Source organism: Myotis nattereri (assembly GCF_964212035.1).
Source record: "Myotis nattereri genome assembly, chromosome: 18".
Taxonomy (NCBI): Eukaryota; Metazoa; Chordata; class Mammalia; order Chiroptera; family Vespertilionidae; genus Myotis; species Myotis nattereri.
In genome coordinates, this window is record NC_138093.1 from 29810409 (window position 1) to 29824461 (window position 14053).

A 14053-nucleotide genomic window follows, 5' to 3' on the forward strand; every position below is an offset into this window, starting at 1 on the left:
ACTAAAGGTAACTCAATAAATGTGTTATATGTGTACAAAGAAATAAAAGGATTAGGCCGGGTAGATCAGTTGGTTAGAGCATTGTTCCGATATGCCAAAGTCGCAGCTTCGATCTCTGGTCAGGGCACATACAAGAAGCAACCAATAAATGTGCAAATAAGTGGAACAACTTGATATTCCTTTCTCTCTCTCTCCCCGCCCCCCACCCCTTCCCATCTCTAAAATCACTAAAAAAATAAAAGGACCCTGTCCCATACACCAAAAGGTTCTTTTCGCTCTAAAGATCAATAAGAATGTGCCCTTGGGTGAGGATTTAAACCAGTGGTTCCCAACCTTCCTAATGTCGTGACCCTTTAATACAGTTCCTCATGTTGTGGTGACCCCCAATTTCATTGTTACAAATTGAACATAATTAAAGCATAGTGATTAATCACAAAAACAATATGTACTTATATATGTGTTTCCCGATGGTCTTAGGCGACCCCTGTGAAAGGGTTGTTTGACCCCCAAAGGGGTCGCGACCCACAGGTTGAGAACCGCTGATTTAAACAAAAAAACAAACAATAAAGAATTGAAAATATGGAATGTTCTTATAAGGAATGAGTCTATCAAAACTGATGAAGCAAAGGAACTAAATAGATTATGTAGAAATAAAAAAACATTAGAAACAAAATTAGAAACTCAATGGATGGGTTACTTAGCAGATTAGACAGAGCTCAAAAAAACTGCTGACTTAGAATGTACATATAAGAAAAATGGCTACAATGCATTATAGAAATATGGAAAGACAAAAGAGTGGAAAATGTGAGTGGTTAAGAGGTAAGTGTAAGTCCATTATATTTCTAAAGGGATTCCCAAAGGAAAGGGTAGAGAGAAGGACAAGCAATATTCAGAGGCAATAAATAAGAATTTTACAGAACTTAAGATGTAACATTCAGAAAATTACAATGAATCCAAAGCAAGTTAAAAAAAAGAAATCCATACTCAGATACACCAAAGTGAAACTACAGAACACTAAAGACAAAGAAGAGATCGTAAAAGTTGATAGAGAAAACGACAAATTACCTCCAAAGGGATGATAATTAGCCTGACAGCAGACTTCTCTACAGCAGGGATAGAAATCAGAAGCAGTAAAATAATATTTATACACATTAACTGTCAATCTAGGAGTCTAACCCCAACAAAACTAAGATTTCAAGAAGAATAGAGAAACAGACATTCTGGACAAAACTGACTGCATTTATAACTAAGAGGCCCTCAATAAATTAACTTGGAATGGATATAGTTCAGTAAAAAGGGAAATTATTATTTTTATTTTTCAAATACATTTTTATTGATTTCAGAGAAGGGAGAGCTAGAAACATCAATGATGAGAGGGAATCATTGATCAGCTGCCTTCTGCATGCCCCCTACTGGGGATTGAGCCTACAACCCAGGCATGTGCCCTGACTAGGAATTGAACTGTGACCTCCAGGTTCATAGGTCAACACTCAACCACTGAACCACACCAGCTGGGCAAAAGGGAAATTATTTTTGAAGGAAAGCCTAAGATTTAAGAAAGAATGGTAGGCAAAATAAATTTTAAACATGTGGGTAAAACTAAATATACAATGACTACATGTTTAATATATAAATTTAAACCAATATGTAACTAAAACTGAACAAATATAACATATAAATCTGAAATCAATAAAAATATATTTTAAAAATAAAAATAATTTCCTGGTCAGGATACATGCCCGTGTTTTGGGCTTGGTCCCCAGTGGGGGGCGTGCAGGAGGCAGCCGATCCATGGTTCTCTCTCATCATTGATGTTTCTCTCTCTCTCTCCCTACCTCTCTGAAATCAATACAAAAACATTTTAAAAAAGAACAAATCATCTATCCATGAAGTTTTGAAAAAAAAAATAAATTTGTGCTAGTTTTGCTGTCACACCTCAAACTGCAAATGTTATGGCCACCATGGGTGGTAACTATTCAGTTAAGATGCAAAAGGCATTAAATTTGTGGGTGGAAGATAAAGAGAAAACTTATGTTCCAACTGATGGTGTGTTGAGCCAAAAGCACTGAACCTTTATTAATACTTCAGCAAAGGATCCCTGAAAGGAGTGACACTAAGCCATTTACTGCAAGTAAAGGATGGTTATACAGATTTAGGAAGAGGTTTGGACTGAAAAATATAAGAATTACTGCCGAGGAAGAGCTGTTGCCACAGTTACAACAGAGTTAAATAAATTAAGGAAAAAGGTATGTATTCATAGGTGAAAACATACCATATATAGGGTACAGTACTAGCCGTGGTTTCAGGCATCTACTGGGGTGTTAGAACATATCCTCTGTACATAAGGGGGGAAACTACTGTATCCTGAAACAGAATAATACTAGAGGCCCGGTGCATAGAAGCCCTCTGGCCTGTGGGGACTGGGTCGAAACCGGCAGTTTGACATCCCCAGAGGGGTCCTGGATTGCCAGAGGGCACAGGCCAGGCCGAGGGACCCCACCGGTGCACAAATCCGTGCACTGGGCCTCTAGTAAACACTATAATACAGCAATAAAAAGATTTGCAAAACATATTGGGCAACAACAACAAAACACTGCTAATAATTAGCTGGAATACATACAACATGATTCCATTTAAATAAAGTATGAAATGGACCAAAAAAATGAGAGTTGCTCAGAGATACATACACATGTGCTAAAACCATTAAAATAAGGGAAGTGAATAACTGATAAATTTCAGGATAGGGTTCTCTTTCCAGGATAGAGGTTCCCTCGGGAGAGAAGGGAGGGCAGAGTGTAATTAAGGAAACATGCACAGGACTTCTGTTTCTTAAGTTCAGCGACGGACACACTGGTGTTTATTTTATTATTCTTCTTTATACTGTACACATCTCAGATAAGTGTAGCTCACAATTTTAAAAGTTAGATCTGTGTTAAAGGCAATAATAGAGTATCATTCCCTGCCGGATGTCCCTATCGTCTGTGAAAGAGCAGAGAAATGAATGAAGCTGCTGACAGGCACTGTCAGTCCTGACCTACAACCCTGCAGTATTCTTACTTTTTAACTTACTTTCCCTTCACATTATTTACGAATAGGATGAACTCACAGGCAAACAAAGACAAAATTTGTATGCATCACCTCACATAGATGGACAAAACAATGTTACTTTCATTATTCCATAGCTGCCTATAGCTCACAAGCCTTTATCCATCAACATTAAGTCTATTTTTTAACAGTTACACAATTCCTTGCCTTAATAAATGAGCATGTATAAAAATTTAGCCTGTTCTTAATGATTTTAAGTCATCATCATTATCATCACATTGAGGAATATGTGTGCTTTGCTAGCTAGGGATTCTTCCATCTCTTCCACTGAGGCAGCTTTCAATTTTCACTGCTGTCAGTATACCTGATGCTTATTTCTAAGTTGATATAATATGAAACAAAGAAATGTTTTCAAGAAAAACTGGGTAGGCCCTGGCCGGGTGGCTCAGTTGGCTAGAGCATCATCCCGATAGGCCAAGGTTGCAGGCTGGATCCCCAGTCAGGGCACAGAGAGGGATTAACCATCGATTCCTAAAATCAATAAAATAAAAATTTAAAAAAAGAAAGGAAAAGTGCTAACAACCAGAAAGCTTAATTTTACATGAGATACATGAGGGTATTTTATTTCCTTTCTATGGATTAAAGAGTAGGGATTGTGACAGGGTTTTTGTTACTTCTGAATGGACATAACCAAAAATTACTTAAATCATTGGCTAATTGGAGTTGCAGATATTAAAGCTTTTCCAAAAAATTCTAATTAATATTAGAATTTATGACCTCCTAAATCATTATGTAAAAACATTTTTCATAAGATGAAGAAAAAAAGAGTCTTTTTTTTTTTTTTTTTTAGTGGAAACTTAGAATAATTTTACAAGCACTCTGATGATCACCATTACCTCTTTTTTGGCTTCTTTTTTGGGATCATAATCACTATCGTTTCCATCCATTGGATGTGTTTCTTCCACATCATCATCACTGGGAAGAGACAGAGATTAGTAAACTTAATTCCTTTCTTTTTATTCTATTCCAGTGCTCTTATCAAATGGTAATATCAAATGCTAATAATTTTACTAAATATTCCCCAACAGAACAAGGGCTGTCCCGAGGAGAGAGGCTTTTAAAATTTAGATTTCTGTAGTGTTTAGAAATATTTAAGGCATACAGAATCATTTTAGCTAACATATCCGCTAAATATCTTTCCTAAGTAAATAAGGAAGATATTTAGAAAGAAATATTATTTGGGAAAGAGAACACTATTAACTTGATGTAATACTTATTATTTTAGTTCTCCAGTTGGATAATAAAGACAAAAACCAGTAAGCAAAATTATTTTATACTGCCATAAAGATACAGCTACAGTAACACGGACTTCAGAGTCACTCAGGTAACTGTGGAAAGGCATCTTCTAGAGAATATATTTATTAGATCCTAAATATATGTATTAAATATATTACTACTAAAAAAAGCATTTGTGATTACAGTCAAACACAGCTCAAATATAACTCATTTGCAATGTTCGCTGGCTATGATTAACAGTTCAGAGTTGAAGAGAGTTCTTGCTACTAAGATTTTTGATCACTCAGCCCTTCCTATCAGAGCAGAAACATGAATGTAAGAGTAAGAAGTACTTACAATATGTTGTGATAATTTTTCTGCCTTAGGAAATGTAATCAATCCAATACAGTGTTCCTATCAATGTAACTATATAAAGGCATCCAACCTACCTGTCACCCTGATTATGTCTATTAGCTAGTTTCCGAGCCTGGCGATCCATCAAGCTTGTCCTAGATCGAGTTTTTTTCCAGGAATAGTAATATTTTACAAGACTAGCAATGGTCTTATCTGGAAGCTTAAAAAAAAAATCATGTTAATATCAGCAAGTTTAATTCATAAACTCCAATGAACAGAATATTTTTGATATTATTCTTTGATACTTAGCAAACAAAGACATAGATAAAACATTTTCATGAGTACCTTTATAAATTATAAAGATAAAAAGTGCGTTGTGGTCACAGTGCTCCACCCACACCTATGACACTGACATTGTTGAATAAACAAGCCTATTTGTTTGAGGGAGAGGAGAAAGACGTCACAAACACAGCAAGAATGGCCCCAGAAGTCCTCAACACAGGCAATGTTAGTATTTAATATCTGTTTTCCTAAAATAATTACTCAATTCTTTTTTCCCTATGTAAATCAGTTTTTATTGATATGTAATTCACATGTCATAAAAATCTCCAATTTAAAGAGTACAAGTCAGTGGTTTTCAGTATATGCACTAGTTATGTGTAACCATCACTAAATTCCCGACATCATCATAACCTTGAAAGGAAATCCTATACCCATTAGCAGTCATGCTTATTCTCTCCTTAACCTAGTCTCTATGTATTTGCTTATTCTGAAACACTTCATATAAATGAAATCATAAAATATGTGACCTTTGATATCTTAATATGAAGAAAAAAAGTCTTTTTTTAGTGGATCTGTAGAACCATTTTACAACATGCTTCTTTCAGTTAGCATATGTCCCAGAAAAGCTATTCAATTCTTAATAATGGTTTTTTGGAATCATTTTGTTTTAACAGGTTTTAAAATGAGAAATAACGCAAATAGACTTTAGCTACCAAATAAAGTCTTTGGGCAAAAACTGACAAATGATCATGCACTGATTTGTCATTCAGGCAAACAAGAATGCACACTCCCAATCAAAAACGTTCTTTTCGCTTATGGAAGACACTCAGATATATTTGCAAATGTTATTTAGTTTTTATCCATTCAGGTTAAAAGGGTTCAATGCAGCACTTCTCAGGTTTATATTATTTTGACACAATATTAAAAACTTAAGAGCTAGAAAAGTGATTTTCTTGAAAAAAAAAAAAAAGCAACAGCACTAGGACAATACTGAATTACAGAATATTTAAAAATTGATGTTCATATCTAAAGGAATATAAACTAGAAAATAAAATCCTTATGTTAAAAAATAAAACATTTAAAAATAAAATTATGATTTTTTTCCTAGAATGACAAACTTTTTAAACAATACCATTACACATATATTTAAGTCATAATAAAAATTAATTTATTACAATGAAATAGCAAATAACTGTCATGCCTTAGAATGGTTGTAGACAATAGCACTCTATGCAAATATACCTATTTCAAAATATTTTTAAAAGTTAACATGATTTGAAAACTTGTTTTCTATTTAAGAATTCAAAAGTTTAATATCAGCATAAAATATCATGCAGGTATGAATCACACTAAGACCAAAATTACCATACCATTTGTTGAATCCTGTGAAAGCTCTTCCCATGAAAACTAAAGGCTTGTTCAAATAGGACTTTATCTTCCACTGTCCACTCATCCGGAAAGGGAGTAAAATTAGGGAGATCCGCAAGGGACTTCTCAATGTTATGTTTATGCCAGAACAACATGCCAAGTGCCTTTGGAGAGAAATCAATCCCCTTTGGTTTTTAATGGACTTACGTTCCATCACACTTAAGAGAATTAAATACAAATTATGTTAAAATCTTAAGCCTATGACTTCAACTAAAGATACACTCACAGTCTGGGGTTTTAATCAGGGTTGCCCAAGTAGCACACCTCACTTATTATTTCTTTTAAATCAATGCCTCAGAACAGTGAATGTTCTTGCATACCATGTCTGCTGCAGAATCTAGGAAGCACAATTAGCTGAGGAGAGTGACTGATTACTACAGCACGTTTGAAGGCTGTACCCGCATTTATTCATCTGTCAATGTGTAGAGAAAAATACACTAAAAAAATCCAAAAAACCAGTAATTGAATGAAAACTATGGATTCTAACAAAAAACTGGAAGTGCTCAGTCGAGACTTTGAGAAATACTTGTTTTAACCTTTTAGAAATACATCATGGACTAAACAATTCTAAGAAGAGTACCTCAACTATAACAATCTTTTATCATATATATTTTTAAAAGTTCTTTATTATCATAATGTACACAAAGAATTACTATGGGCATGTTAATAACTTGAATGACTTTATTAACAAATCGTAGGAAAGCCTGAAATGAATGATGTCCAACAGTTCCACAATTTTCTCTTCTACTGTAGGTAAATAGTAGGCCTTTGTCTTTATAATATGGTACTGAATGAATATCATTTAAGGGATAAAGTTTTATTTCTTAAGAGACTTAGCAACTTTTTCAATATTGAGCTTTAAAGTTATTTTTTGTACTTTGGTAATACTCCTTTAAAATGAACATGAAAATGAACCTATATGAAGTCACATTTTAAAGGACTAACTTTCTTAAATATTAAACAGGAAGTCAAGGCTTAAAAACAAAACACATAATCAAAGGCTTCAAAATTCACAAAAAAGATTACTGCATTTGGACAAACATCTCAATTTCACAAAAATGGTTTTTTATTATGTAACCATGTTACTGACCATAAAGTTAGCTCTTAATAAGTTACAGATAATTCACTTATTTTACTAGTAATTCTGATAAAGGTTGATCTAATACTTAGTTGAAATGAAATTTAAGAATCTCTATTTCATTGTTATTTTTCCATGCTCTTCATCCCCTCATTACTAGGGATAAATAAATCACAAGCTATATATATATATATATATATATATATATATATATATGCATATATATATATGCATATATATGTATGTATGTATATATATGTATGTATACATATATCTCTCTCTTTTTAAAGTTATCTAAATTAAAAAAAAACCTTTATGCATTATTTCATTCATAATGGAAAAATCTTAAATATTTCTAAAAGTTTAAGTTCTTTTAGATTCAAAAGTCAAAGAGAATTACCTGTACTCAAAAAATTTTCTCTTTTTCGTAAGCATTTACCAGAATAGTCATGAAGGCTTTCAGACACTTTTATAACTCAAATAGAGTACGAAACAGAGGTATTTAGAGAAAAATGTTCAAGCCCTTGAGACAAATAATGTTTATAAAAGCAAAGTCCTTGCCGAAACCGGTTTGGCTCAGTGGATAGAGCGTCGGCCTGCGGACTGAGAGGTCCCAGGTTCGATTCCGGTGAAGGGCATGTACCTGGGTTGCGGGCACGTCCCCAGTAGGAGATATGCCGGAGGCAGCTGATCGATGATTCTCTCTCATTGATGTTTCTAACTCTCTATCTCTCTCCCTTCCTCTCTGTAAAAAAATCAATAAAATATATTAAAAAAAAAAAAAAAAAAAAAGCAAAGTCCTTAATGTTGAGAGGTCTGACTTTGTTAGGACTTTTGGTATCTCTAACGTTGGTTGAATTGCTTCACTTTTAGAACAGAAATGATCATGAGATGTTCTCTGAATTTCATAAATGTTGAGGCAAGCCTTAATATTAAAATGTTTCTTTACATACCTGTTCCACATTGTAGCCATGTTTCTCCTTTGCAATGGCAATATATTCATCCACTGTAATGAAACAATGGTATATAATTAATTATATTTACTTCATTTGCCCAGGTCTACGATTTGTGTGTGTGTGTTTTTAACAAAGCAGAATTTAAGAATGTATATTACAGGAATAAAAAAATAGCCAAAGTTATTTTTCATAAAATGTTACAAAAAAGACTTTTAGTTCTAGGAATAGGGTCAAAAATACACTTGGTTTAAAATTTTACTAAGTATGACTTATGTGACCAAAAAAATCAACCTGTGGGTAGCCAACAGAGCCTAATTACAGTGTAATACATTAGATAATTTCTTGATTTTCTGCCACAGTCTTTATTTGAAATCACTCAGCTATTTAAGACCCCATTTCATATTTAGAGTAGGCCAAAGCCTTTATCTTCCTATTTTGTCAGCTATATATAGTTAGCAACATATTTAAATATACTTTAGTATCCCTAAAATTTTCTCCAGCATTTTCTGCTAGCTATACTAAAGGTGTTTGAATATTCCAATTTCATTTATCCTCCACATGTAGTCAAGCCATTAGAATGTAGATAAGCACAGCTCCAGTGATGATACACTGGCTATTTCAAGGCCTCATTGAAGAGAAATCTATTTCACATTCAGCAAGACTCAGTTTTATGTGAAGTCTCTACAGTCCTTCTTGATCCATCTATATTAATATTATAGTATTATAATGTGTGGTTGTGTGTGTGTAACTATATATATATATATATATGCATATATTCTTTAAGCACATTTTTGAGAAGCAGTGGTTAGGAATTCTGATTCTAGAACTGCTAGTCTTCCTGAACTTGATTCTCAGCCTTGTTACTAATGTTTTAACTTTAGGCAATTAAACTTGACCTTTTTGTACCTTAGTTTCCTCACTTTAAATAGTGATAAAAATAGTATCTTCCTCCTAGGATTAAATGAGCTAATAGGTGTAAAGTGTTTAAAATAGCACATTTTAATTACTTTATGAGAATGTGTTATCATCATTGCTCAGTACAATATAGATTAATTTATACATATGCTATTATAAAAAAATGCTGTTAGAATAACTATCTTTTATAGATGTTGTTATATCTCCCTAAGACTGTAAACTTTTGGTACAGAAAATCCAAATATTATATTCTGTTTTGAACCTATAGCACTTAAACACATGACAGGTCTAAATATATGCTAATTAAATTTAACAAAAATGTCCTATAGACCTATAAATAGAAGGCTAAATAATACCAATCAACCTATGGTTCTTAAGTAAGGCTCTACATTAGAATCAGTGGAAGAGCTTTTAAAAAGTGAGTCTGGCCCTGGCTGATGTTGCTAAGTGGTTAGTGTTGGTCCCAGGAACCAAAGGGTCATAGGTTTGATTCCTGGTCAGGGCATATACTCAGGTTGCGGGTTTGATACCCACTGGGGTACATATGGGTGGCAGCTGATTGATGTTTCTCTCTCACATCAATGTTTCCCTCTCTCTACCTCTCCCTCTCTCTCTAAAAATCAATAAAAACATATCCTCGGGTGAAAATTAAAAATAATAATAAATAAATAAAAAGTAAGTCCAGGCTCCACCTCTGAAAATTCTGATTGATGGTTTGAGACAAGAGACCAGACATCAGTAGTGTTTATTTTTTTAAAATTCCCCCAAGTGATTTCAATGCATAACCCTAGACCTTCAGTTGGATATTCTACATGAACACCATACTATCAGGAAATGTTGGTTTTCTGAATTTTGTTTATCACTTTGCTCAGAAAGGCACCACTGTATAAAAACAGTGCTAAAAAAGCAAAAGCCAATGACACTCTGATACTCAGTTTATGAATGAAAACCTTTGCCTATGAGTGAGCCAAAGAAACACAACAGTGCTTAAATAGGAAAAGTGATCTGGTATGCAGAATATTTTTCAGTTTTCAACTTTGAGTTCTCTTATTGCATCAATAAGTATACTTAGACTTACTACTATATGATATTACTTTTCTAAATAAACCATCATGGGACAGCTATAAGATTTAGTAAATATTTTTAAAAGACCAGCTTATTTTACAGCTGCTAAAGGAGCTGTTCAGTGGTTCTTTTGTTTTAGTAAATTCAATGTAACTAAATGGAGGGATGGGGATCTTAGTTTTGTTACCTGCACGTTTCCTATATCTGATGTGCCGCAAAGGATCAGGTCCGCTACATCACATTGAAGTCTAAAGCCACACCATGATTCAAGAAGTGCATGGTCAATGATCCAGAAGGCCTCCGTCCAGAAATGGAGAGCACAGAGATGACCTGATTGATGGCTGCTGGAGTCAGTTCTTTCCCCTTTCCTCTTTAACATGGTACTGACAGTGGGCTCTTTGAAGTTGGAAGGCTTTTCTTTACATCTCCATACACTGAGGAAAAACCTGGGCAGATGTCTACATAGGAACTCCCTCCCCTGCTTGAGGATTTAAGCAGCAAAATGCCATCAGATCCTAGGTTTCCTCTGTCTTCCTGGGCCTGACACAAACTGGAATGATCAACCCACTACCTTTCAAAAGGAAAAACATTCTAATATAACAACCTCCATCAAACACAACAAAACAAAACAAAACAAGGACAAACTGTTTTTTCTTATGAGAATCTAAGAGACCCCAAAACAAATAAAAATTGCATTTTGAATTGGTTAGTAGATGCCTATTGACATAAATGTTCAAGTTCAGAAAACTTACATTTGGCATCTGGAATACTGTGATATGGAGACCATACAAGCATTCCTCCATTGTCTTTATCTGTGTACTTTGTAGCACCTGGGGGAAAAATTAATTACTTTGAATACGATGGATTTTTATTTACATTCAAAATGAGTATAACCAAGATTAGTTTATTTCTATATTATTATAGTACCTGCAAAGGAAGGCGAAGAGACAAAGTACAGAAAAATAAAGAGAAGGAAAACAGATTTGCATCAAATACATTAAATATCCCATTAATAAAAATGAAGGAAATTTCATAAACACTGAAGCTTACCCCCCTTTAAATTAAAAAGAAAGATTTTAAGTACATTACACATCCCTACTTCTTTATAGATAATAACTGGCTTAACCTTGTATACATTACTTAGGAGTCATTAAAAACTCTTTTAAAACCACAGAGAATACCTCAGGTGGTAAGTTAATTGTTTTGCCCTATATCTAAATGGGCCAAGATTACTGTAAGTTTTAAATACTTGTATCTGCTTTTTATAGTTTTTATTTAATCTTATTCCTGGCTAGAAGTCTGCCAGCTATTCCTTTTTAGACTTCACTTATTACATTTTACATTTACAAAAGCATGTGCTCTGTGTAAGAAGAAAACAAAATAAAACAATGTCCAAGTTAATAATGCGACTTCTTTGTAAAGTAATTTGAGAATCTGCCTCTACTCTCGGAGCACACGATGGCTTGTTTCTAATTTTACTTCTAACCTGTTATAATCTAAAGAGTCAGAAAAATCGAGCTCTACTGATAAACAGCAGGTAAATGAAGAACAGACGGAATGAACGAGTGCCTGACACAGCTATCCCAGAGCCAAGGACATGCCCATGAGGTCTGGTCTTTCCTTGGCTTCTTCCTAATTCATAGGTACATTCAAGGTAATTCAAACTACCAACAAATGAAGCATTGGTGGCCGCCTATTTTAAGAAGACTTGTTTATAAACATGTCAGAATTGATTTTTATAAGGTGTTGATAGCTACCAGCAACTCATGGCCACAATTTCTGTCTATCTCTGACCCTCTTCTGCATGTGGGTCTCTGACTCCCTCATGCATGCAAGGTTTCCATACTATGTATTAAATTTTGTTATTTTCTCTTGCTAAAAAATAAAATATATATTTGATTTTAAACACATAAAATAAAAACACAAAAAAAGAGAGCCAAGCCATTTGATGGAAATAATACAGACATCCCATCTAAATAGGTCAGAAGCCTTTATTACTTAAACTCCATTGCTATTTCAAATGAGTATCCTAAACTTCAATCCTTTAAAATGGCACTAATTCTTTTTCACAATGGATTATAATTTAAATCCTACTTAATTAAGCACAGATTGCAACAAAGGTTTGCATTAAGTCTCAAGTCTTTTTGTTGTTGTTAATCCTACCCGAGGATATTTTTCCATTGAATTTTTTTTTTTAGGGAGAGTGAAAGGGAGAGGGAGAGACAGAGAGACACATGCCTCCTGCATGCACCCCAACCAGGGCCAGGGAACCTGCAACCAAGGTACATGCCCTTGAGGGAAAGTCTCAAGTCTTAAGAGTATATTATGCTTAATATTTAAACATTTTCTTGCATCTGATTCTTGCATTACAGAAGGCCTGAATTAAAATATCTTCATTAAATATCTCTTAAACGAATATAAACTTTAAAAAAATATTTTCCCCCATGAAGAATAACAGTTAAGTTTTCCCCAAAATTCTTAGCATTGTAAGATCTGACAGAGACTGGTACCCAAGCTGTGGGCACTAACAGCTAGGGGGGCATTTGTAGAATAATCGTGCCTGGCACCAGAGAACACCTAATTAGGCATTTCACAATGTTCTTTCCCTAACCCTTGAAATGGACGCCACTGTTTTCAATCATATATGTCTCAACAAGGCCAAGAGATGACTGATGTTCACAAAAAATGAGATACTTTTTAGTATAATGATTAAGAGTGTAATCATCAGAGAGCTACACTCCAAGTTTGAAACTCAGCTCTGCTACTTCCTAGCTTTGTCACCTTGAGCAAACTTATTAAATGTATCTGTGCCCCACTGTAACTCATCTTTAAAAATAGGGATGATGAGAGTTCCTACTTCACAGAGTTGTTCAAAAATTAAATGAGTTAATATAAAGTAGCCAGCAAATGGTAAGCATTTGGATAATGCTTATATATCCCTAGTACATGGTTATTGAAAACAGCTCTTTCTTAAGTTCCTTTCTTTACTCTGGAAGAGCTTCTTCTCATATTATCAATCAAGTAAGAGTACGAATGAGTAACACCTTATGGGGCTCTAACACAAGTGGCTGATACCCCCTCTCATCAACCCTCTGGAAAGGAGACTGAATAGCTGAAATGACCTTCTAGTTTTTCTGACAAATTAAACCTGATTCCTCTGTAATAATATTAGAAATTAACTCGTAGTATTAAAAACATTTTATCCCCCCGGATACTTTGCATTCAATCAAGTTTCACCATTTCCATGACAAAAGTCGAAATGAACTAAAATATTTAAAGGACACAAACGCAAAGTTTAAAACTTTACTTTTATCTGTAACAATATTGAAGATTATATCTCAAAACTGTCTGATATTCATGAATAGTACTGAGAATCAAACTTGACTCACAAACAAAATAACCAAGCCTTAGAAGCATCCTAACTTTTGAAGTGATTAAAAAACCAACCAACCAACCAAAACCTAGGTAGCAAGTTACCACAATGTTAAAAAACTGTAGTAGGATCACAGTTCTGAAAATGAAATTATTGAACAAGTTTTTAAAAATGTTAAATGAAACCCTTAAAAGTTTAATCCCTTTGAAAAATTTTAGATCTTCTTAACTACAGTTAGTGAAGTATATTAATGAGACCAATTGGTGAAAACCAACAACTATC

The 14053-nt window shown here is 34.0% G+C and overlaps 1 protein-coding gene across 3 annotated transcripts in view; it reads right to left on the reverse strand.

Moving 5' to 3' along the window:
* Positions 1–14053, reverse strand: part of RCOR3 (REST corepressor 3) — a 40838-nt gene that overhangs the window by 20594 nt on the left and 6191 nt on the right. For 2 of the 3 annotated variants that reach the window (XM_081112774.1, XM_081112773.1), the window contains exons 3-7: positions 11151–11228; positions 8416–8468; positions 6327–6488; positions 4770–4894; positions 3942–4020 (exon numbers count right to left, since the gene is read on the reverse strand). In XM_081112774.1, the coding sequence (XP_080968900.1) occupies positions 3942–4020; positions 4770–4894; positions 6327–6488; positions 8416–8468; positions 11151–11228 (497 nt within the window). Of the gene's footprint in view, positions 1–3941; positions 4021–4769; positions 4895–6326; positions 6489–8415; positions 8469–10585; positions 11065–11150; positions 11229–14053 lie in introns of those variants that run through there. The other variant, XM_081112775.1, reaches the window with a different exon arrangement.